At 33.9% G+C, this 22,276-nt stretch overlaps 1 protein-coding gene across 3 annotated transcripts in view; it reads left to right on the forward strand.

Moving 5' to 3' along the window:
• Epc2 (enhancer of polycomb homolog 2) overlaps positions 1–22,276 on the forward strand; it is an 88,942-nt gene that overhangs the window by 42,343 nt on the left and 24,323 nt on the right. For 2 of the 3 annotated variants that reach the window (XM_048812242.1, XM_015479160.2), the window contains exons 2-4: positions 6,793–6,938; positions 17,200–17,406; positions 21,909–22,057. In XM_048812242.1, the coding sequence (XP_048668199.1) occupies positions 6,793–6,938; positions 17,200–17,406; positions 21,909–22,057 (502 nt within the window). Of the gene's footprint in view, positions 1–3,776; positions 3,874–6,792; positions 6,939–17,199; positions 17,407–21,908; positions 22,058–22,276 lie in introns of all 3 variants that reach the window. The other variant, XM_048812241.1, reaches the window with a different exon arrangement.

Genomic DNA, 22,276 nt, shown 5'->3' on the forward strand with positions numbered 1-22,276 from the left:
TGTAAGTTGTATTCTTAAAGGAGAAAGGTTTCTTACCTTTGTATCTTTTTCTATGTACCTTTCCTTAAATTTGTCCCCAACTCTTAAACAGAAATACAACTCTCATGTTTCAAACAGTAGGACGAACGGTCTGTTAGTTTTATTTCTTCTGTGGACATTTTTTCCTGGAGCCATTCATTCTTTTTGTTGCTTTATTCTGGACAGGGTGCTCTGGGGCTTGCTGTATGGTTGTCATCCATCATTTTGGGGATTTCCTTGCTCTCAACTGATAGTTTTCCATTCTTGGATTCATGCTTTCTACTTTTAAAATTTACTTCATTCTAATGGAGTACTATTCCTGTAGCATCCCAAGGTGAATTTTTTTGATATCTGAAATTACTTGTGTTCTAGCCTCATACTTTTGATATCTGAAATTACTTGTGTTCTAGCCTCATACTTGATCGGGTGAAGAATTTTAGGCTGGAAACAGTCATTATCTTCAGAATTTTGATCACTGTGTCAATTGTTTTGTTTTTGTTTTGAAAGGAAGCTCCTGTGTGACCCAGACTAGTCCTGAACTTTTGGCCTTAAGTGACCTCCTAGACTCAGCCTCCGAAAGTAGCTGAGACTAACAAGATGTGCCACTGCACCCAGCTCAGTATCCTTGTCTTTTAACTTGCAGTATTGCTGTTCTTTATTTTTGCTGTTATAGTTTTAAAGTTTAATTTTTAATATTTTGATCTTCTATATAGTATCCTGTTCTTGTTATTTTATTTTACATAGTATCCTGTTCTTGTTATTTTTTTATGAATTTAATATTCTTTCAGGATATATGTTTTCTTCTTGCATTGTCTGTTTTTCCTGTGAAATCCTTCTTGATGTTTTTTCTCTTTTCTTAAATATCTGAATTACTTGACTAACCATCACTTATCTGATGGTTCCTCCCTCCACTCCCAGATCAGTTCACTTTCCCAGAGGAATGGGCTTCCATCTTATTCTTGAATGGCTGGTAGTATTTCTGTTTCTGATTTTATAGCTGAGTTGGGGGATGTAAATAGAGGAGTGGGATAGACTATAGGGTATTTCATGATTCAACATGTGAACTTTGACTTACTCTTCTTTGGTATGAAGTCTTAAACTTGTACTTGGTATAGTAGTGTTTACCATTGACAGGCTCTATTGAGTAGTCTTGTAGATTAACCTTCAGGCTTATACCTAGCTACACTGGAGGAGGGGAAGTTCTAATTATCTATTTAAAAATTTTCAACTAGTCTCCCTATTTTCAGAACTACCCTAATCTTTCCAAGAGTAACTATTGATTTCATTCAGGACCTAGATGGGAAAAGGGGAGTTTCCTGCTATGTTTCCCTCTCCTGCTATTTTATATTTTAGTATTCTCTTACCTGCTCATTTATATACTTTATAATAATTTTGAAAAATTAGATTTATAATTTCTCATCTCATTATCATCACTTCTGAATATGTATGCCATTTGGAAAAGAAAAATCCCTTTTCTTTTGTTTGAATGGGATTTTGAGATAAATATATCATCTTTCTGACTTATTTAGCCAGAAAACATCTCCATGTTCACATTTCTGTTAAAGGAAATCTGGCCCAAGTCAGCTTTAAACCCTGACTGTTTAAAGGTGAGTTGCTCATCTGTGGTACAGTGAGTTCCCTATGGCATGGTATCCAACATGACTGAGGAGGGTCCAGAGCCAGGCAGACATATAAGAGTCCTGAATTCACAAAATTGAGGTAGAGAAGTCACCACTGTAGGTTTTGATGTTATAGTAAAGCCTCAAATTTAAAGCACTTTTGATATGTTTGGTGTGTAAAAGAGTACTTATACAACATATGCTATTGCCTCCTAGTTCTATAAATAACCAGAGAAAAGAGGGTGAGTAAATAAACTTTTTGTGTTGACTATATATTGTCTAAAGGACATGTAGTGAAGACCAAAGTAGGGGGAAACATTGAATATTCTGGAGTCAAAAAGATAGAGAGGCCGGGTGTTCTGGTGCACATCTGTGATCCCAGCGGCTTGGGAGGCAGGAGGATCACAAGTTCAAAGCCAGCCTCAGCAATTTAGCGAGGCACTAAGCAACTCAGTGAGACCCTGTCTTTAATGGAATACACAACAGGGCTAGGGATGTGGCTCAGTGGTCAAGTACCCCTGAGTTCAATCCCCCGTACCTAAAAAAAAAAAAAAAAAAAAAAGAGAGAGAGAGAGAAAGAATAACCACTTATAAAATACTGAGTAGGGTCTGCCGTATCCTACCCTTATAGTTGGTTACTGACATCAGAACCTACCTACCACCTCAAACCTCCACCCTCACCCCATTGGAAATGCAACCTCTGTGAATGGGAAAAAAAATATTCACCCAGAAGGTATTGAGCTGATAAGGTCCTCTTCCCAAGTTCACTAATCAGGAGAGAATGATGGAGTACAAAGAAACTGAAAAGTATCCTTCTATACTCTCTTGAGGATTTAAGTTGAAAAGTAGTAACATATAGTATGTAATAACATATGTTATTAACATATAGTATGTAATAGGCATAATACTAGGAAGTAATAGTAATTCATATTTATAATCATTATGAAGTAATGGACAGTAACTTGCTTATCATCATGCCTTCATTGTATTGCATGCTAGTCATTTTGTACTATGCTTAATAAGCATCATTTAATCTGAAAATATCTTGCCATATTTTGGCCCTGGGAAATTTTCTTGTTATTTCTTCTTCTGGGTTCATTCCATTAAACAGCTCATCTTGTTACATATTTGCATAAGAATATAGCCAATTACTAAAGGACTTTAAAAGACTCTTTTAACTAGAAGTAATCCTTTCTTTATCAGCTAATTCTAGATGGACAGTATATTCTCTAAGCTATGACCAGTCATCTTGTAGATGCTTTACATATTCCAATAGCAGGTTATATCCACTGCCTTACTTACACAGAAGTTGTTGGCCTCCTTCTACAGAGCATACAAACTTTCCTGACAGTTACTGCAAGACACTTTTTGATCTGCTTTCCTTCCCACTTCCTTTTCCCTTCTCATAGTGATCATGCACAACTTAAATACCCTCATGTTTCTTAATTGTTTTGTTAGTTAGTTAATGTTACCATAAGAAGTCTTCTCTGTGCAGACAGACACTTGCTGGTATTAACCTTGTTCATCATGTATAAATTCTGTCAATATACATCAAGAAATTTCTCATCCTTTCCCCCTCTTTGGGGGGGGGTAGGTGTATAGAGGAGTATTTCGCTTGGTTGATTGGCTTGTGAAACTAATCCTCTATTTTTAAGATTTGTTTTTTTTTAATCAGGAAAAAGTTTTCTGGGTCTCATAAAATGAGGTATCTGTAAACTTATAGAAAACATTTTGCTGGTAGTTTTAAAGAATCCCTTATATTTAAGAAATGCTATTTTTAATCATCAACTTTAGTGCTCACTTTTTTCTCTTTAAGTATTGTGGAGAGGATATGCAAATATGACTAAAGTAATTACTGCTTTTAAAGAATTTCTTGTCTGGTAGAGAAGATGGGTAGAGAAGATGTTCGGTATAATATAAGGTAAAAAAGAGGTATAAATGAAACACCAGTACTTGGTTTAGAAGCAACAGAATACCTAAATCTATAATGATCTTTGTGTAGTTTTTTTTAATAAAAAGAGAAATGCTAGTACTAGAATATTTACAGAGCTAGTGCAAATCTTTGCCCTGGTTCTGATTTAACACATTGTCAGATCTCCTATCAATTCTCACTATTAATTTTTCTAAACTATTTCCCAGCTTTTCTTGTCCCTTCCCCTGCCTCACAAGCTGGGGTGCTGGCTTTTATAAGAATAGAATAAGAAGATAGAGCAGATAGGAGGTGGAGGAACAAGAGGTGAGTAAGATTAGGTAGGTGTGTAAAAGATGGTCATGCAAAAATCGTATATATAGCCTTGCCCTTGAACATTTGAAAATTTCTGTTTGCCTTAGAAATTAATAATGTTGAGTTAACTCTGCTCAATACTTCCTAAAATTTTTCTCTAAAATGTCTTCCAGTTTTACCAACTACATGATTTTATTAACTTTTTGTTGTTAGTCTATGGACGAAAGGCAGATCATTGCACATTTATTGTGTGCATCTACAAATATAATGTTCCTTTGTAGAAGGAAGAGTGATTTTTTAGTAATATGTTTAGTTTGGAAGATCCACATCATCTATCACTGAGTTTGACATAAATTGGATTGACTTTATAAAAGTGCAGCTTTGAGTTATTGATAATCATGTAGTAAAAAGATAGGAAAAGTACATCTTGTTTTCAAGAATATTTAAAATGAATCATACTTATGAAATAATCTGTATCATTAGTTTACCAGTAACTATAATTTCTCTGATTCATAAAACTCTTTTTGTACTTTGTAATACAAGTTAAATACAGTAACATTTAACATTTTTAGAATATGATACACATTGGGAGATAAAATACTATCTGCTACACAGTGAGGTTGTGACAGTTAATTTAGTATGCATAAAGTATGCTGAACAACAAAGCCTGGTCCATAGTGCAATAAAATTAACAAGTATTAGCTAACTTACTTTTTTCTTATTATTTAGTGGTGAAATTTTCTTAACAAGTGAACTAGAATTCAGATTTATGAGATGTAGTCACTTTTTTTTAGCACAAATGCTTTTAAATATTAAAGTTCCTCAGTATTGCCTGTAATAATGGGCTGATTTTACTGAAATTTTATAAATATGTGTACTGTTTAGATTACTCTGCTAAGAATGACCTTTCGAATATCATTCTGAATCTGAGAGGGCCAGGACATTTCACGTGATATAAATGGAAGATATTCACCTATACCTTGATATGCAGGCAACCTTAAAATAACCAATCTATTGGTGATTGGTGTATCTATTGCCTTGCTCTAAATCTTGTCATGTAATTTCAGTACATAATTTGGCACTTGAGTCTTTTCCCCTTTTATATTTGAATAATTAGTACACATATATGCTTAAATATCAAACAATACAAAAGGAAAAAAATAAAATTTATTTCCCTCTACCATCCTATTCCCAGTGTCCTCTTACCCAAAAGTAGAGAACTATTACTGGTTTCTTGTGTATCTTTTCAAAAATAATTCTGTGCTTTACAAACACAGGAATATGTATCCATTCTTGTCCTTTCTAAAACAGTACATTGTATACACTACTATTCTGCACCTTAGCTTTTTTTTTCACATAATGGTCATAAAGTTAGCTTTATTTCATCTCATTTTACATGGGTCACTCATTCTTTTCTCAGCCTTTCAGTCTATACTTTAGTATATACGTACTGTTATTTATCTAATCTGCAAATAATTGCCTGTTTTCTATTTTTTGCTTATTCCAGTATCAAAATTAAGGCCCTGTGTATATATGTTTGTATCTGCATAAGTTTATTTGTAGGATAAATTCTTAGAAATAGAATTGCCAAGTCCAAGAGGATGTATTTTTTTAAGTCTTTTTAGTTGTAAATAGACATAATATCTTTGTTTATTTTTTATGTGGTGCTGAGGTTCAAACCCAGTGCCTCACATATGCCAGGCAAGCACTCTACCACTGAGCCACAACCCCAGGATGTATTTTTAATTGAACTAAATATCAGTTTATAATTTCCTGCTCATATTCCAAAATAGCATATTAGATCTTACAGCATATTTAGATCTTAGTCTATGTGATGAATGAAAGATGTCTTCTTACTGTGTTTGCATCTATCTAATTATGAATAAGGAAAAGGCTTTTAATGTTTAAAAGTCACTTACACTTAGTCTCCATTAAAAATCTTTTGCCCAATTTTGTTAAGTTTCTGGCTTTTTTCTTGGTAATTTTAAGAAATCAGCCCTTTTATGTGTTACTTTTTTCCCCCCCTGTTGGTTCTTTGTCTTTAGACTTTATTTGTTAAATTTTGTATGCAGAAATTTTTAATTTTATTAATATAATCATTTCTTATATCAGTTCTGTGGTTTCTGAATTTGTTCTTGTTCATACATTTCCCCCTCGTTTCCTTATAGTATTTTTATGAATTTTATTTTTTACTATAAAATCGTGTTGAATATATTATTTATTGATATTAGAAGTGGTGTAGGAATTCAGATTAATTTTTTTTAAATAACTAGTCTGCCTATATCAACACCTTGGGTTTTTGTTTTGTTTTTTAATGGTATTAGGTAGGGATAGAACCCAGGGTTGCTCTACCACTGAGCTACACCCGCAACTCTGAATTTTTTTATTTTGAGAAAGGGTCTCACTAAGTTGCCCAGTGTGGCCCTCAACTTCCAATCCTCCTGCCTCAGCCTCCTATTTCAGCCTTCTGTGTCATTGGGATGACAGGCACACACCAATGTGCCCTGCAGCTTTTATATATATATAAAATGCTTTGCTTTTTATCTTCAGTGGTTCAAAACATAAGCTATGTACATAGGTTTATTTCTAGATTCTTAATTTTGTTTCATAGCTTCTCATTATGCTACCAGAACTACCATGTTGATTATCTTTTTTGTAATTGCTATTATAAATTTTATCATGTGATCATTTTTTAAATAAGAAATTAATTTCTTAATGTTTTTACTCTTAAATTTTAAATCGTATGTAAAGCAAACTATTTTTTCTTCCACTGTACAGTTAGCTTCTGAAACGGATTTTTAGATATCTGCTCACAAACTCTTTGGTCAATACATATAAATTTAGAAGTAATCTGTGGTCAAATGTGATAAAAATACTGTATAACTTCATTATTTCTCCTGAGTTTGAATAATATTTTTTTTTCTTTTCTAGCTTTTAATCTAGACAACGAGCAACCAGATTATGATATGGATTCAGAAGATGAGACCTTATTAAATAGACTTAACAGAAAAATGGAAATTAAGCCTTTGCAATTTGAAATTATGATTGACAGACTTGAAAAAGCCAGTTCTAATCAGGTACTGTACCATGTAAAAATGTCTCTTTCTTTCATATATTTCAGTTAGCACCTTTATTTTACATTTTCTTTAAATCTGAGTGTTTTGAATTTCATTGTCTCTTGAATCTCTTTCCTGGGCATCCTAGAATTTTTATTTACAATATTCCTTGGACAAAATATTTAAGCATAATTTTCTTGAATAGGAGCATTTAAGAGTAGTGTTCTAGCTTTTTCCTGTATGGATAAAAAATATTCTCTTACAATGTCATAGTATCTTCTTGATCTTTCTAATAAGAGAGTATTTTTGATGCTTTAGCAACTGAATTTGCTTGGTTGTGTCTCTAAGGCAAGCATCAAATCTTGTTCAATTGCTCAGATTTATATTAAGGTATTCATTAAGGTATTTCATTAAATAGATTTTAGTTTTAATTACTTGTATATTACTTAAGTATTTAAATTAGGAAAAATTATTCACAAAGTAATAGAGAATTTTCATTACTGAGATGTTCCATATGTGGCACAGGGAATTTAAAGTGATACTGTCTGTCTAGAAAACAACCTCGCAGACGTGTCAGGAACCTTAAAATGTTTACACCCTTTGCCATTTTTGGGAATCATTCTCAAATGTAATCAGAGGGCTGAGGATATAGCTCAATGGTGGAGCACTTGACTGCCACAGGGACCTGGGTTCAGTCCCTAGCACTTCAAAAAAAAGAAAAAGATGTGACAGATTTTTGAACAGGAAGTTAAGAATGAATTTTTAGTTGACTCTAGAATAAAATACATAATACTGCCATTAACAATCATGATTTTTGAAAGGTGACTAAGCTGTAGGAAATGGTTCCATAATATAATACTATATTTCAAAAACAGGATATAAATTGTCTATGTGGAAAACACTGAGGTTTATTTAAAAGCATTTATATTTGTACATTTAAGGAAAAAAAGTAAGAAAGTACAACTAAATGCCAACTATGTTTGAAAATATTGGTGATTTTTAATGTTTATTCTATTTTTGTTTTCTAAATTTACTATGATAAGCATGTATTATTGATATTGTAATTAAGATTTTTAAAATAAACTTTTTAAAAATAATCTTTGGTGTACCTGTGTGGTATATTGATATGCTAATTGTTAATTAAGAAGTTATGGATACAGTGGAGTTTCAAATAAACTTTTTACAATAGAGTATAAGAACTTTTCATCAGCTTACTTATCAATTCTCCTTGTTCTACAACTTAAGGTCTTTAAATCCTTAAGGAGTTATCAACTCTTCAGAAGCATTTTCCAAACTTTTCCATTGGAAAATTAATTGGCTGCATATTTAGCCTTTCTGATAGGCTTCCCCCAGATCCCTATTTTGATGGAAAGTAGTATCCATTGTACTATTAAAAGAAGTACACTTAGAAAATTAATTTTGTAAAATTCAGCTGATTTTTGAGGTAATATAACTTGTTTTTTTTTTTAAATTGGGAACTTTTTTAAAATTAACAAATTGATACTTATAATTATAATTAGTGGTCATAGTTTTCCTGGGATTTGGTCACTGCCATCAAATGATAGTTTCTGGTTGTTCTAGATGGGAATTTTCCTAGCAGATTAGGCCACAGCAGCCTTTTGGTATTTCTGTTATTTGCTCAGAAATTACTCATAATTGCTCAGAAATTATTCATGATGGCTGAGATTGTATCATCAAAAGCCTTCAGCTTTCTGTTCTATAATTTGCTTTCTTAGTGCCTAGGTGAACAAGACAAGTGATAACATTGAATAGGAAGATGACAAAAAACCTGCCTTTATAGAGCTTATTATCTAAGTTGGGGCAGGATAAACAAAAAATGTAAACAGTACAGTTAACTGAATATATAATCAGCACCATTTTATTTTAGTCTTCTTTGTTACAGGTTTCTAGGCCTTGAACATCTAGGTAGGTGCAAAGCGTGAAGCATTTGTTTCAGGCAGTGGGAAATAAAGGTGAAAGTTTTGTCAGAGGAACGGTCCTGTTATTAGAATCAAGAATTAAAGACACCAATGAGCTGTCTGTCTTCATTCCAAAATCCTGCTATAAGAATTCATTAATCACATTTTTTCCTTTTTTGCGGGGCTGGCCCTAGTACCAGATCCCAGGGCAAGGAATCAAGTTTATAGTTAAACTAATATTTATTAGGTTGGTAGAGAAAGACATCAAAGACAGACTGAGGCAAACCTTCTACCTCCATCATTCTGAGAGACTATTTCATGGAAGTCATTATTGAAAATTCCTGTTGCCAGATTTTATGATTGGGTTCAGTCTCCATCTAAATATCTCACAAGTTTTATATATATGTTTTTTTGTTTTGCAGTGCTTGTAAGCATACCAAGCTAAATGCTCTACTGTTGGGCCCACCTTTATCTTGAACTACACCTTTCTTTTTGGTTTTGCCTCTGTTTGTTTTTTTTTAATGATTTACCCTTGTTTTCTTATTTTTTTTAAAAGACAGGAAAAGCACTGGATGGTTTTATGTATAATTTAAACTTAAATAGTTAGATATCTTATTTCTCATGACCATACTTTTTTGCTTGCTGACTCCTTTTCATTTAAGTCCTTTAAACATTGAAGTTTGAAATTTTGTTCTTATTGTTATTATTATTTGAGTTTTGGCATAAAATCATCCCTGAGTATTTTTGTCGATAGAATAATCCATGTACCCTTGTCCTTGACCTCCTTTTCAAGCTCTGGGATTTTTTCCCCCTCTTTTGATGCTGTCTGATGGTTATCTCCATCTGGATGGTTCACAGACCTCTCAAGTTAAACCTTTCCAAAACTGAATTTACTGTCTTATCCTAGATAGTCCTATATTATCTTGCCAGTGACCCCCTAAACTCCTAATCATCTGGATTTTTTAATCCCTTTCCTTCAATCCCTAAATTTAAATAGTTATCAGATTCTTTTTAATATTAAAAATGAGTCCATTTAACAAAATTGGCAAATGAATGGTAGATAAAAATAGATAAAATTATCAATGTTAAACTTATTAAAGTTGATCATTGTGATTATAAAAGAATATCTCTATCCTTAAGTACATACTTTAGTATTTAGGGAAATGTATCAGGAAAAAAATGCTCTGTTTATGGAAAAGAGCACAGGAAGGAGCAAGTATGCACACACAAATGGATATAAAAGCTCACAGTGATCAGGAATAATGGAGTACCTCGGTAATCTCAGCAGCTCAGGAGACTGAGAGAGGAGGATCACAAGTCTGATGCCCACCTAGGCAATTTAGCAAGACCCTGTTTCAAAAAAACAGGGTGGGGCTGCGAATGTAGCTCAGTGGTAGGACACCCCTGAGTTTAATCCCCAGTACTGAGGGCAAAACAAAAACAAAGCTAACAATAAATGAGCCTAGGTCTAAAGGGTATTTGAAATAATTTCTAAATAAAACAATTACTTTTTTAAAACTACAAGCCCCTTTAAATGTCATTCTCTCACAAAATATTTTCTTACCAAAACATTGTTCAACAAATGGACACTTTTAAAAGGTTTCTTTCTAAAACCCTTGATTTATAAACCCTTGCTATCACCTTTCTAAACTATGGAAAGCCCTATTTTTCAGGCATTTTCTACTACCCTTTATTTATTACACATTCCCATAGAAAGACTTAGTCTTTACTCTCTATCTTCCATCCCCCCTCCCCAAAACAGAATGCTCTGCTAACACCAATTAAGAAGACTACCAACCACGAGTTCCATAATTCTCCTTCTCTTCTACTTGCATACCACATTTATCCTCTTATAGAGGCATAATCCTAACCCTTTTCCAACTCTTAATTTTCTCTTCTCTCATTTCTTCAGTCTTTGTCTATACCCAGTAATGTGCCCAAGGATCTCTATTTCCAAAAGAATCTTTCACTTATTCTCATTTTTGGATTAGCCACATTTGGTTTTTCCTTTGTTTACCTTTCACTCATATCACAAGCCATTTCAGTTTACTGAATTGCACTCTTTTAAAAAAAAATTTTTTTTTTTTAAGTTTTAGGTAGACACAATATCTTTATTTTGTTTTTATGTGGTGCTGAGAATCGAACCCAGTGCCTCACGCATGCTAGGCGAGCACGCTACCACTTGAGCCACATCCCCAGCCCTGAATTGCACTCTTTAAGGATACTAAAGGCCTCCTACTTGCATCTAGGAGCCTTTTTCAACCTGTATTCTAATTATGATCCTTATAGTTGACCACCTCATTTTCCTGTTTTTTTTTTTTTTTTCAATCTCCTCTTCGATTGCCCCTCTCTATGTTATATGTTGCTATTTCCTTTGGTATCTGTCTTCAGTTTTTATTCTTAAGCTACCAATAGCTTGTTGCAGGTTCCCAAGATTTGACTCTGCCTCTAAGCTCCATGCTACTTCTTATGGAAACTTTCAACCTTAGCAAATATTTCAAATTCACATTCCCGACACCACCTACCCCTCCCTCAGGTTTACTTTCTCTTTCTTAATGGCATCATCATATTCTGTTCAGTTGACCAACCTTGCACTTCAATTATCAACTTTTCGATCCATTTCCTCCATTTTTATTATATCTTACCTGGACCACTGCAATTCTGCCACCAGCTATTTTATTAAAAACTAGCCTCCTTTCAAAAAAACAAACAAAACCTGTAATGGTTTCCACTATCTATAAAGTCCATATTCCACCTGACTCTAGGCACACTGAGCTTTTCACTGATACCTAATGTACCATGCTGCTTTATTGTTCCCTCTGCCTAGAAAGCCAAGTCCTACTTTTCTTTTTCCTTTATTTTTTTTTTCACCCTGTTTTCTACATTGGGGATTAAACCCAGGGACACTTTACCACTGAGTCACATCCCCAGCCTTTTTAAATTTATTTATTTTGAGACAGGGTCTTGCTAAGTTGCCAAGGCTGGCCTCAAATTTGCAATCTTTCCTCAGCCTCGTGAGTAGCTAAGAATTAAGGATGTGTGCTACTGTTCCAGCTCAGAACCTACCTTTCTAATACGTGGTCTTAGTAAACAAGGAATTTACATCCCAAGATGATCATTTTACTAAATATTTGAAGTCATTTGATAAGCTCCACCTTCACAAACCAAAAGAGGAATTTTATACTAACTTCTACTATACTTCTTGGAGTAAGCCTGTAGCAGCCCTGTTTCTTGGTGTCATATTCATGGAGACTGGAAGTAGAAGGGAAACTGGAGTTCTGGATGGATTTTTCCCAGAAAGACTCACTCCTAAAGCATTATGAGTAGTTAGATGTGTTGATCTTTTTGTTTTGTTTTTGCCATTGAGTTAAATACTCCTTTACACTGCTTTTTGCAGCCTAGGACTTTATTCTGCATTTGGAGAATTCTCGGTGTGATGAATCTTGGTGCAAAGCAGATTTCTGCTCTCTAGCCCATAGGAACTGAAGGTACAGGAGCTAGGCACAGTGATTCATGCCTGAATCCCAGATCCTAAGGAGGGTGAGACCAGAGGATCCTTAAGTTCAAGGCTAGCCCAGGCAATTTGGTGAGACTTTGTTTCAAAGAACGAAAACAAAACAAGGTAGAAATGCTGAATGCTCTTTCCTGATCCTTTTTGCATCCAAGGCACTGTTGCCTTGTGTTGAGGGTACTATTACATGACCTGGGCTTTGCCAATTAAAATCACTGAATTTGAATTTAGAGCCTCTATTACAAAAAAGCAAGGACAATAGAGAAGTCTCTGATAGTGGTTAAGAGATTGGCATTACCAAGGCAGCAGGAGCAGCTGTTCTAGTAAATCCCCATACTGTTTATGCAAAACCAGCAGTGGATTTCACCATTAGATCAGTCCCATGGCTTTAATTTTAGGTACTGCAGATTCTAAACCTGATTTCCCAACACTTCCAAAGATGTTGAAATATTTAGTATCTTACCAATAGATTTCTTTCTCTTGATTACAATTAGAAACCTTGGCTGATATGTTTCCAACTTTCACTGTACTTACAAAGGTTAAAGTAAAGATATCCAAGATTCGATATAATAATCAAGCAGTTTTAAAAAAAAAAATCATACAGCATCTTACGTGTTTACTTGAGATTGCATTATTAATGAAGCTTGCTTTTAGGCAGACCCCAAGCAGATATACCCAGTGTGGCAGTTAAGAAAATATGTTTTTTGTGTACTCTTAAGAATGTGTGTGCTTTTTTATATGGGAGAGGGTCTCTCTTGTTGTGTGTGTGTGTGTGTTTCTTTGTTTGTTTTAATTTGGGATATAGTGTCTTTAAAGGGACTTGTTCTTTACTACAGTTTTCAATTATTTATATTTTGGGGCATTGTTGTTGTTTTGGGGGACCAGGGATTGAACCCAGGAGCGCTTAACCACTGAACCACATTCCAGCCCCTTTTGTGTTTTATTTTGAGACAGAGCCTTGCTGAGTTGTCTGGGGTCTCCCTAAGTTCCTGACGCTGGCCTTGTACTTAGATCCTCCTTCCTCAGCCTCTCAGCTGCTGGGTTACAGGCCTGAGGCACTACACCCAGCAAATATTTATATTTTAAAAATGAAATTTGGTCTACATCTTTTGAAGCAGTCACAATGGATCCTGCCACATAGTTCAGTTTTAAAACTTACATATTAAATTGAATATGTGTGTACATGTATGTTATAATTGTGCTATGTAGATTTAATGAAAGTCTAGTCTGATTTGAAAAATAATTTGAATTTAAGGTTTATATTTTTCATTTCAGCTCATTTAAATGTTATTGTCTTATCCAGACTTGTTTTAAAATTTGTGTTATGAAAATATCAGAGGGTCATTCCTGTGACTGCAGAGGTTGATTTCAGCATGTCAGCAATCTATCAACATTCAGTTAGGAAAAAGTTTTCTCCTAAATGGAAGACTAAAAGAACTCTTGGAAATTTCTTATATCTTTGAATATTATTCATAGAATTGGAGAAACTTTATCCTAACCATCTTATCATTATGATTTCATTATTCCATGATCTCTTTGTTTCCATGGGTTGGCAGTATTAAGAATCAGAAAACTATAGTGGAACCTTTGAAGGAAAAAATGAATTAATAAATAGATCCTTCTAAAGTAGTCATCTCAAGCCTGGTGATAAGTGAAATAATAATGAATTTTAATGGATTAATGTCCCTTCTCTATGAAAAAGAAAAGGATTTTTAAATTTTTTTAATTTTTTTTTGGTACTGGGTATTTAACCCAGAGGCACTTTCCACTGAGCTATATCCCGAGCCCTTTTTATTTTTTATTTTAAGACGGGGTCTCACTAAGTTTCTGAGACTGGCCAAGAATTTGCAAGCCTCCTATCTCAGTCTCTTGAATTGCTGGTATTACGGGTGTGCATCACCGCACCTGGCAGGAAAAGGATTATTTGTGGCATTTGTCTTAGAATTTAAACAGGTGTTTCCCTTTTTTGATTTGGGCATATGTGCCTGTAAAAAAAATAAGGCATGATTTATGTTTGAGTTCTTTCCCAAAGACAGGAAGACTATAATTCTACCAAATTTTTGTTGTTGAACACGTTTCCATTTTCTGGAACTTTGGTAAAGGAATTTCTCCTTGAATATTCAAAATATATAAAAATATATATATATATATATTTATTTCATTGAATGTGATGTTTTCTCCTCAGATGATAATTTCATTGCACTGTATTAATGTCATTTGAATATATCCAGTATTAACTTTTAAAGTCACATCACAACTTCATTTTGTCAATTTTGGACTGCAGTCATTCATTCTTAAGAACATAATGTGAAAAGTGATTATTGAACCTGTTGAGAGCCACAGCCGAAGGGGCCCCAGCAAACTTCCAGCTGCCGGCTGATGATTGGCTCACAGCGGCCCCAGCAACATCTAGCTGATTGGCTCCTCTGCGGTGATGCTCATTGGGCTGTTTCCCTGCCCTTTCAGACCACGGAGTTGCTCATTGGGGGACTTTTTTGGCTCCGCCCACGTGGCCCAGCCAATCGGCCTCAAGAGCAGGAGGATTGTGGGAGGTGGAGAGAAGCTTGTGGGGGAGAGAGAGGCTTGTGGAAAGCCGGTGGTGGCAGTTGGGGCTCTGAGGGTTTTTCCTGAGAGGCTGTTTTGTTTGGCGTGTGTGGTTCTAAAAATAAAGTTAGTTTCTTTTGACAAGTGGCTCCTGATTGTGCCCAGCCAGACTGCGGCATTTGGTGGCCCGTACGGGACGAACCCGCGACCTTGGCGTTATCAGCTGTGAGCCAATCATCAGCCGGCAGCTGGAAGTTTGCTGGGGCCCCTTCGGCTGTGGGCCACCACAAATTTAAATTTAATGTAAATTTAAATTTAATGTAAATCCTTATAGTTACTTTACTTTTGTGCTTGGTAGTACTGTTTAGGCTATTGCACAAATAATAAGCCATCGATTTTGAAAGAAGTAAAATGGTAGAAAAGCAGTCATTTTCTAATACTGAAAAGAAATGCATGCACTCCTGGTTGTTCTCTCTCTCCCACCTTGTAGCTTATTGCACTGAGTTCCAAAGTTCTTATGTTGTCTTATTGATTAATTTGATCTTATCCTACCATTATTGCCATATTATAAGTTTCTTTAGGTAGTGGATTTACCTTAAAGCTTTTTCCTTAGTTTTTCCATAACCTATAAATTAATACTTATTGATTATTAATTCTACTTTTTCTTAATTCACCATTTTATAAATTAGAAAACACCAATTTTCACCTGTGGTTTATTAATTTGTGTATTAAAAATGTGTGCATTGAAATTGCTAGGCAATTCAGGGGTTTTATCTGTTAGCAAAATAAATAGTCCTTGTTTTCATGAAGCTAGTACAGTTTAGAAGAAAAGCCCAAAAAAGTAGGATAGTGTTATCACCCCATATCCACACCTTCCTAAATAATCAACATCAGACTACTTTAGAAATATTAAATTTACTTTAGATTCTTTTTGCCAGTTAGATGGTTTCTACGACTTTCTAGTGGTTAAAGTAAGCATGTTAAGTGACAGAACTTATTATTATTATTTTTTTTTTTTTTGTAATTTTTATCTGCAACTGGTTCTTAACCCAGTCGAATTAATGTTGTTGTCATGATAGAGATGCAGTGATACTAGCAGGTTGTCTTAGCATAGCTAAAGATAAATTTTACAGAATGTTTAAAACTAGATTTTCCCACAAAATAAAAAGTTGCTGTATAACAGCATAAAACCAGCAATTAACTGAGAAAATACAGTTAACGCTGGACAGAAATAGTAGGATGTTTAACTGCAAACTATATATTAAATTCTTACTAGTTGTGATGTAAGGAGGGTACTTAACAAAAGACATTGCAAGCTGGAGCAAGGACCACTAGTGAAGGAAAACTGAGCAGATATTTTAATCCCAGCATGCCATGCAGAAGCATAGGAAGTAGTGTTAGTTTGGTAATACTGTTACATAAGAAGCTCATTACTGTTCTCTGATTAGTGGCAAGATTTATCAGAAGCATAATGACCAAACAACTGAAACACATGCAGGATGTTTCCCTGGCCCTTCAGAGCACAGGAGAGCTTCTAGTGATGCTGTTGATGCTCAGTTTGAGGTAGAATAGATCCAGAAAGCTCAACTCTGGGCTGGTGGTAGAGCACTCGCCTACCTAGCATGCATGAGGCCCTTGGTTCAGTTCTCAGGGATGCAAAGAAATCCTACATAAAGCCCAATTCTTAATCTACTCCTACCCTTGTAGATTTTGGGGTATATAGTACAGTTTCAGAGAACTTCAACAGTAGAAAGGCATCCCTTTAAAGGTAATGTGTGGAAATACTGGTTCATTGCATAATGCTGAAATTTACAGAAATATGCTGTTTTTCCTTTATTCAGTTCCAAAATAGGCATATTATAATAATATTTGTTTTGACATTACGTAAAATGAAACCTTCTGTATCTTCTGGTTGCTATTGAGAACCAAATAGAAGCTACTTAGTAGGCTTGAAAACTAGTAGACCTTAAAATATGTAGAATCATAGATTATCAAAATTTTGAAAGACCCCAGGTGTCTTCTAGGCCAAGACTTACCTAAGGCATAAATTCAGTATAGTCTTCCTAACTATTACTTATACATTTTTCTTAAATTGTGGAACTTCTACCTCTCGACAAAATAATTAATTTTTAAATAAATCTCCTCTAACTATTGAGACCTTTATTAGGTTGAATTGAATCATGTCTTTACCATCATATTATCTGATCATAACTGTTAGAATGGATCACATGTTTTTCTGATAACTGTAGTTCAATTCTGATTTTTTTTTTCAAACATTGTAGTTGGTAATGTCTTGTTTTTCATTTAGCTTGTAACACTTCAAGAAGCAAAACTGCTGCTAAACGAAGATGATTATCTTATTAAAGCTGTATATGACTACTGGGTGAGAAAACGTAAAAACTGCAGGGGGCCATCCCTCATTCCTCAGATAAAACAAGAGAAAAGAGATGGCTCTACCAACAATGACCCTTATGTTGCCTTTCGGAGGAGAACAGAGAAAATGCAAACTCGAAAGGTAATGTGCAAATTATATTTGATTGAATGTAGATCAGTAATAATTTAAGACCAGTAACTTTTTTTCCTAATAATTTGAATAAATTTGAGTAATTTGAACATGAAAGCTAATAACATTGATAAACTTTATGTTAGAAATCCTACCCTTTATCTCTTTATCTCATCTATTGACCATTTGCTTTTTGGTGTTTATGTACTACCTACACCTTTCATAAGGTGATAGTATTTTAGGCTTGTAGTTGAAGTAATATGAAGAATTTTGTGTCCTTATGTATCTTACAAATTTTGAGTTCTTCGGTGAATTTTGCATTCTGTCATTTATCTGTTCTGTTTGGGAAGTTGAGAATTTGAAGTAATACTGCTTTTCCTTGTTGGTCACTTAGGAGCTTACAATTCCTTTAAAAACGATATTCTAGTTCTTACAAGTAAAAATGAACTTTGGTGCCTCTAGCTACTGTGGGGTCATGGGAAGTAGGGAAATGTTCATTTTCAAACCAATCCTGGCAGCAGTGGGATCTTTTTCTCCTTTTCTTAGTTGACAGTTGTGTTAGATTTCAAATTGATGGACTTGTCCCATCTAGCTTTCAGTAGCAGTGTGAGCCAAAATTCTAAGAGAAATAGGATCTCACATTTTGGACTGATATAATACAGAACAACACATTTCTTATAACTTATATTTCTTATAATTTACATTTCTTATAACTTAACAGTAAATACTACCTGGTAATACATTCTCTAACATCACAAAGAATTGGGAACATGTAAATGTAAAACCATGAAGAATTATAATTGGAGGCAGGGCATTTTCTGTAGATTCTTGTTACTCCTAACATTGAAAGCTTGTCTTTGTCAGCTGTTAACCTAACAGCTGTGAAGCATAACAGCTGCCAGAGATGATATATTTTAGGAGAAATTCTCCTACTGGTTAGTTACCAGAACTTTCATAACTCTTTCTTATGGGTTTGATTTTCTTAAACATCACAGAATGAATTTCCCAAGCATAGATGACATTTGCTAACCCAGGCTGTTTCCAATTTGGCATTCTAGTAAGGGAATCTAAGATATTTATGAAGACGTTACACTTTGCTTAGAAAAGAATAAAATTTGATAAGTTCATAAAACTACAAATGTGGACTATTGGATGCAAGGAAGGAAAGGTTTATCTGAACTACCAGTTGCTTTTTAAAACAATATAATTGATTTAGATGCTTTGTAAACCATGAACTGTTAGCAGTGTCTTTTGAGGAAAATGTATTGTTGGACTTCTTTTAGTGAGTGAGGATGAAATATTTTTAATTAGCAATATTTATTGGTATTTAAATAGCATTTTAAAGATTAAAATATGGTTTATTCTTTCTAATTATTGTATATTGAAAATTACTGGTAGCTGTTTCTTATGCTTAGGCACTCAACTGTTGTGTGATTACAAATTTCTCCTTACTCTAAATCCTACCCTTTCTCTTGTTTTCTTGTTGTTTGTTTTGTTTTGTTTTTATTTTCATATTCCTCTGAAGAGTGGTACATTTTCTTTTTAGTGTTCTTTGCTTTTTATTTCTCTGTTTTTACTCATAGGTCCAAAGACTATTACTCTGTCCTGCAGTGTTACTAGTTGAAAATGTTTATGTGTTTCAGAATGAAAAAGTGAGGAAAGCACTTAACAAATAATGCATATCCTCTACCTGTTCAGATGGTGGGCAGGCATTGGGATATGCAGTGAATGAATACTGCTAACCAAGGCTCTGTACTTATTTCATGAACTTCAAAGCACTTATATAGTTGATACAAAAAAACTACTGAAATATTTTTTGGCTAATTTTAATTTTAATTCAGTAAACTAATATTTAATTCAGGAGTACATAGTCATTTTTAATGAGATAGTCTTAAGGAACTAGCATGTGTTAAAGTACTGATAAGTCCTGAATCAGCATATACATTTAATATGTTTAACTGTACAACTATAACTTTTAGTGCCTATGCCTTCTCTCCTCCCTCTCCATGGCCCTGAAGTGGTTCCCAGTTCGGGCCTCAAAACAATCATCTGTGAATCATCGCTGGTTATAAAAAGATCTGTAGTTAATTCTGAAATACAGTAGTTTGAGAATCACTTCCCTGGAGATTTGACAGTAGGTACAGAACTATTAACTAGAATAGGGAGAAAAGAGTTGGCCCAAAGAAGAGACAGTTGTGAGAAGGGATTAAGCATTCAAATACAGAGAAAAGGGCCAATTTGAGAGAATAGAAAAGATGTCATTATGAATTCATGATTTTTAATATTGATAAAACTAGAAACAGATATGTATTTGGTTAGGTATGTACATACATATATTTGTACATTTATTTCCTAGGTCTGTTCACTGAGAGACTATAGAAGCAGTGATACCCAGTACAAAAATGGGTGTACCTAGCATGCATAGGACATGATTTTTAATACTGAACTCCATTGAAAGGAACCAGGGCTCCTTATGAAAATTGGTTGATTCCATGTCTGGCGCTGGGAAAATAAAAAGATAAGCCTGAAAGAAATGTGCTGCTGTACCAGAAAATAAAAATGTGATTGAAGAATGTTGGAGCCCCATCAAAAGGACACAGGAGTCAGGTTGAAGGGGGACTGTACTGATCAGAGCTGGGAAAGTTTGAGCATCGATATAATTAGCAACGAATTGTAACCCTTAGAGTAACCCCTGAGTCCTTAGAGATATACTATAACAAGTATAGCAGCTATACTTACTGCTGTAAAGGACAATACTGGGACAAATATGAATAAAGCCTTGGAATTAAGATTTTTATAGTTAATTCCCAGTTCTTGATGTTTATGCTGCAATGATATATGTGTATATCTTTGTTTTGAGAAAAAAACATACAAATGGGGGCATTATGTTCAACTTTTCTTGAAAATTTCAAATACACTACCAATTATATATGTATATGTTTATATATGTCCACATAAATCAAATGTAAAACATTAACTTGGAGAATCTGAATGAAGATATATGGGAATTACGTGTTGTATCATTTCAAAATAAAAGTTCTTTGTTTTTAAGGAGTAAAAAGTACAGGACTGGGGAAAGGAAAAGTTAGGAAGGGTAGGTATTTGGGCCTGAAGAGAACAGGAAATGAGTAAGCCTAGAATCCAAGAATACTTTTTGAAGAGGAGGGCAGTCTTTAAAGGTTCTAGTGCACTTTTGAATGTTATTCAGTTGCCAGTGGCATGTAGCCTTACACAATGATTCACTTTTGGATTCTGTACGTTTGTCATTAGTTAAAAACCAGGGTAGAGGGCATTTGCTATACCCTGCACAGAGTAGGCACTTTAATATTTGTTGTTGATTATGTTAATTTTTAATTCACTATATTGGAAGAAATTATTGATCCAGTTTAGGTTATTTTCAATACATGATTGTTCTTTTCTTTCTTTCTTTTTTTTTTTTTTTTTTGCATTTCCTTGAATGCAAACTTTATTTCTTTAAAAATTTATTGGAGCATTATACAATTAATGGGATTCCTTATCGCATATTCATACATGTGCACAATACATGATGGTTATTTTCTAAATGCAAGAAACTATACACAAAAGAAAAAGTAAAACTTCGAGTTTCTTTCAATTCTTATTTTCTCTTTTATAATTCTGTTTTGAAACCTCTGGCACTCTTTCTTTAGGTTCTTTCTAATGTCATTCATATTAAATTACTAACTCAAAGATGAAGTGATTGCGTAAGTGTCTGGACACAGAGATTAAAGAGGGGTAGTGGTCTGTTTTAACAGTTCCACGCCCTATATAAAGTAAATACTCTGAATATTTGATTTAACAAAATAGTTTACATGAATAGTAACTTTATATGCAAACAGATGATGCTAATTATAGCTGAACCTTCTGTAGTTATTAAACAAGGCTTTCATTTTGTAATTAAATTTAACATCTTATATTTGATGGTAACAATAGTTAACAACTAATTAACAATATTCTACAGTTATGAACTTTTGCTAAATCCCTTTTCTACTGTGTTACTATGTTGAAACATGATAATACCATTTCTTGAGATGCATATTCTTCATACCTTGAATTATCTGTTTCTGAAGTTAAGCTTTGATTGTTGAGCATTGCTCATGTTTATATTGGCAGAACTATTTCTGTCATTGAAAAATACCTTGCTACAATATGAATGATCTGTATTTTTTTGATAAAACTCATTTTTGTTTCAGGTGGATGTGTTTTGAAGTTTTATTATTGGAATTATTGCTTCTATGCCATTCAGTATTTTCAGTGGCCACCAGCATTTTTCCCCTGAATGTCTATTACACAATAATTGCTTATATTTTCAGAGTTAAATAATTGGGTTGTCTTATATAGTTGTTCTTTGAATGATTTTTAAATATTTTTACATTTAACATTTTTAAACATTTGCTTTTATAAGATAAATTTGGATCTGATAAGATTTTGTTGACTGAATCTAGAAATGTGGATAATTGGGTTAATTATTCTTCTAAAATTGTTACTTTTAATAGAATCGTAAGAATGATGAAGCCTCTTATGAAAAGATGTTGAAACTGAGACGAGAGTTTAGTAGAGCCATAACAATTTTGGAAATGATTAAGAGAAGAGAGAAAACAAAACGAGAATTATTGCACTTAACCTTAGAAGTTGTGGAAAAAAGGTAATATTGGGACTGTTACACCTTTAGCCAAATGATGGGCAAAGTGTTAACAAAAAAATGGAGAAGGGGTACTAAGCTTTTTGGTAATTCTTACCAAATTTCCCTTTTTTTTTTTTTTTTTTTTTTTTAAAGACTTGTGGCTACTAGTTGTTTGTTTTTTTAACTAAGTTCTTGGCAATTTGAATTGCCGATATGAGGGATTTTGGTGTATAAAAAACT

Source organism: Marmota marmota, unplaced genomic scaffold (assembly GCF_001458135.2).
Source record: "Marmota marmota marmota unplaced genomic scaffold, marMar, whole genome shotgun sequence".
Classification (NCBI taxonomy): domain Eukaryota; kingdom Metazoa; phylum Chordata; class Mammalia; order Rodentia; family Sciuridae; genus Marmota; species Marmota marmota.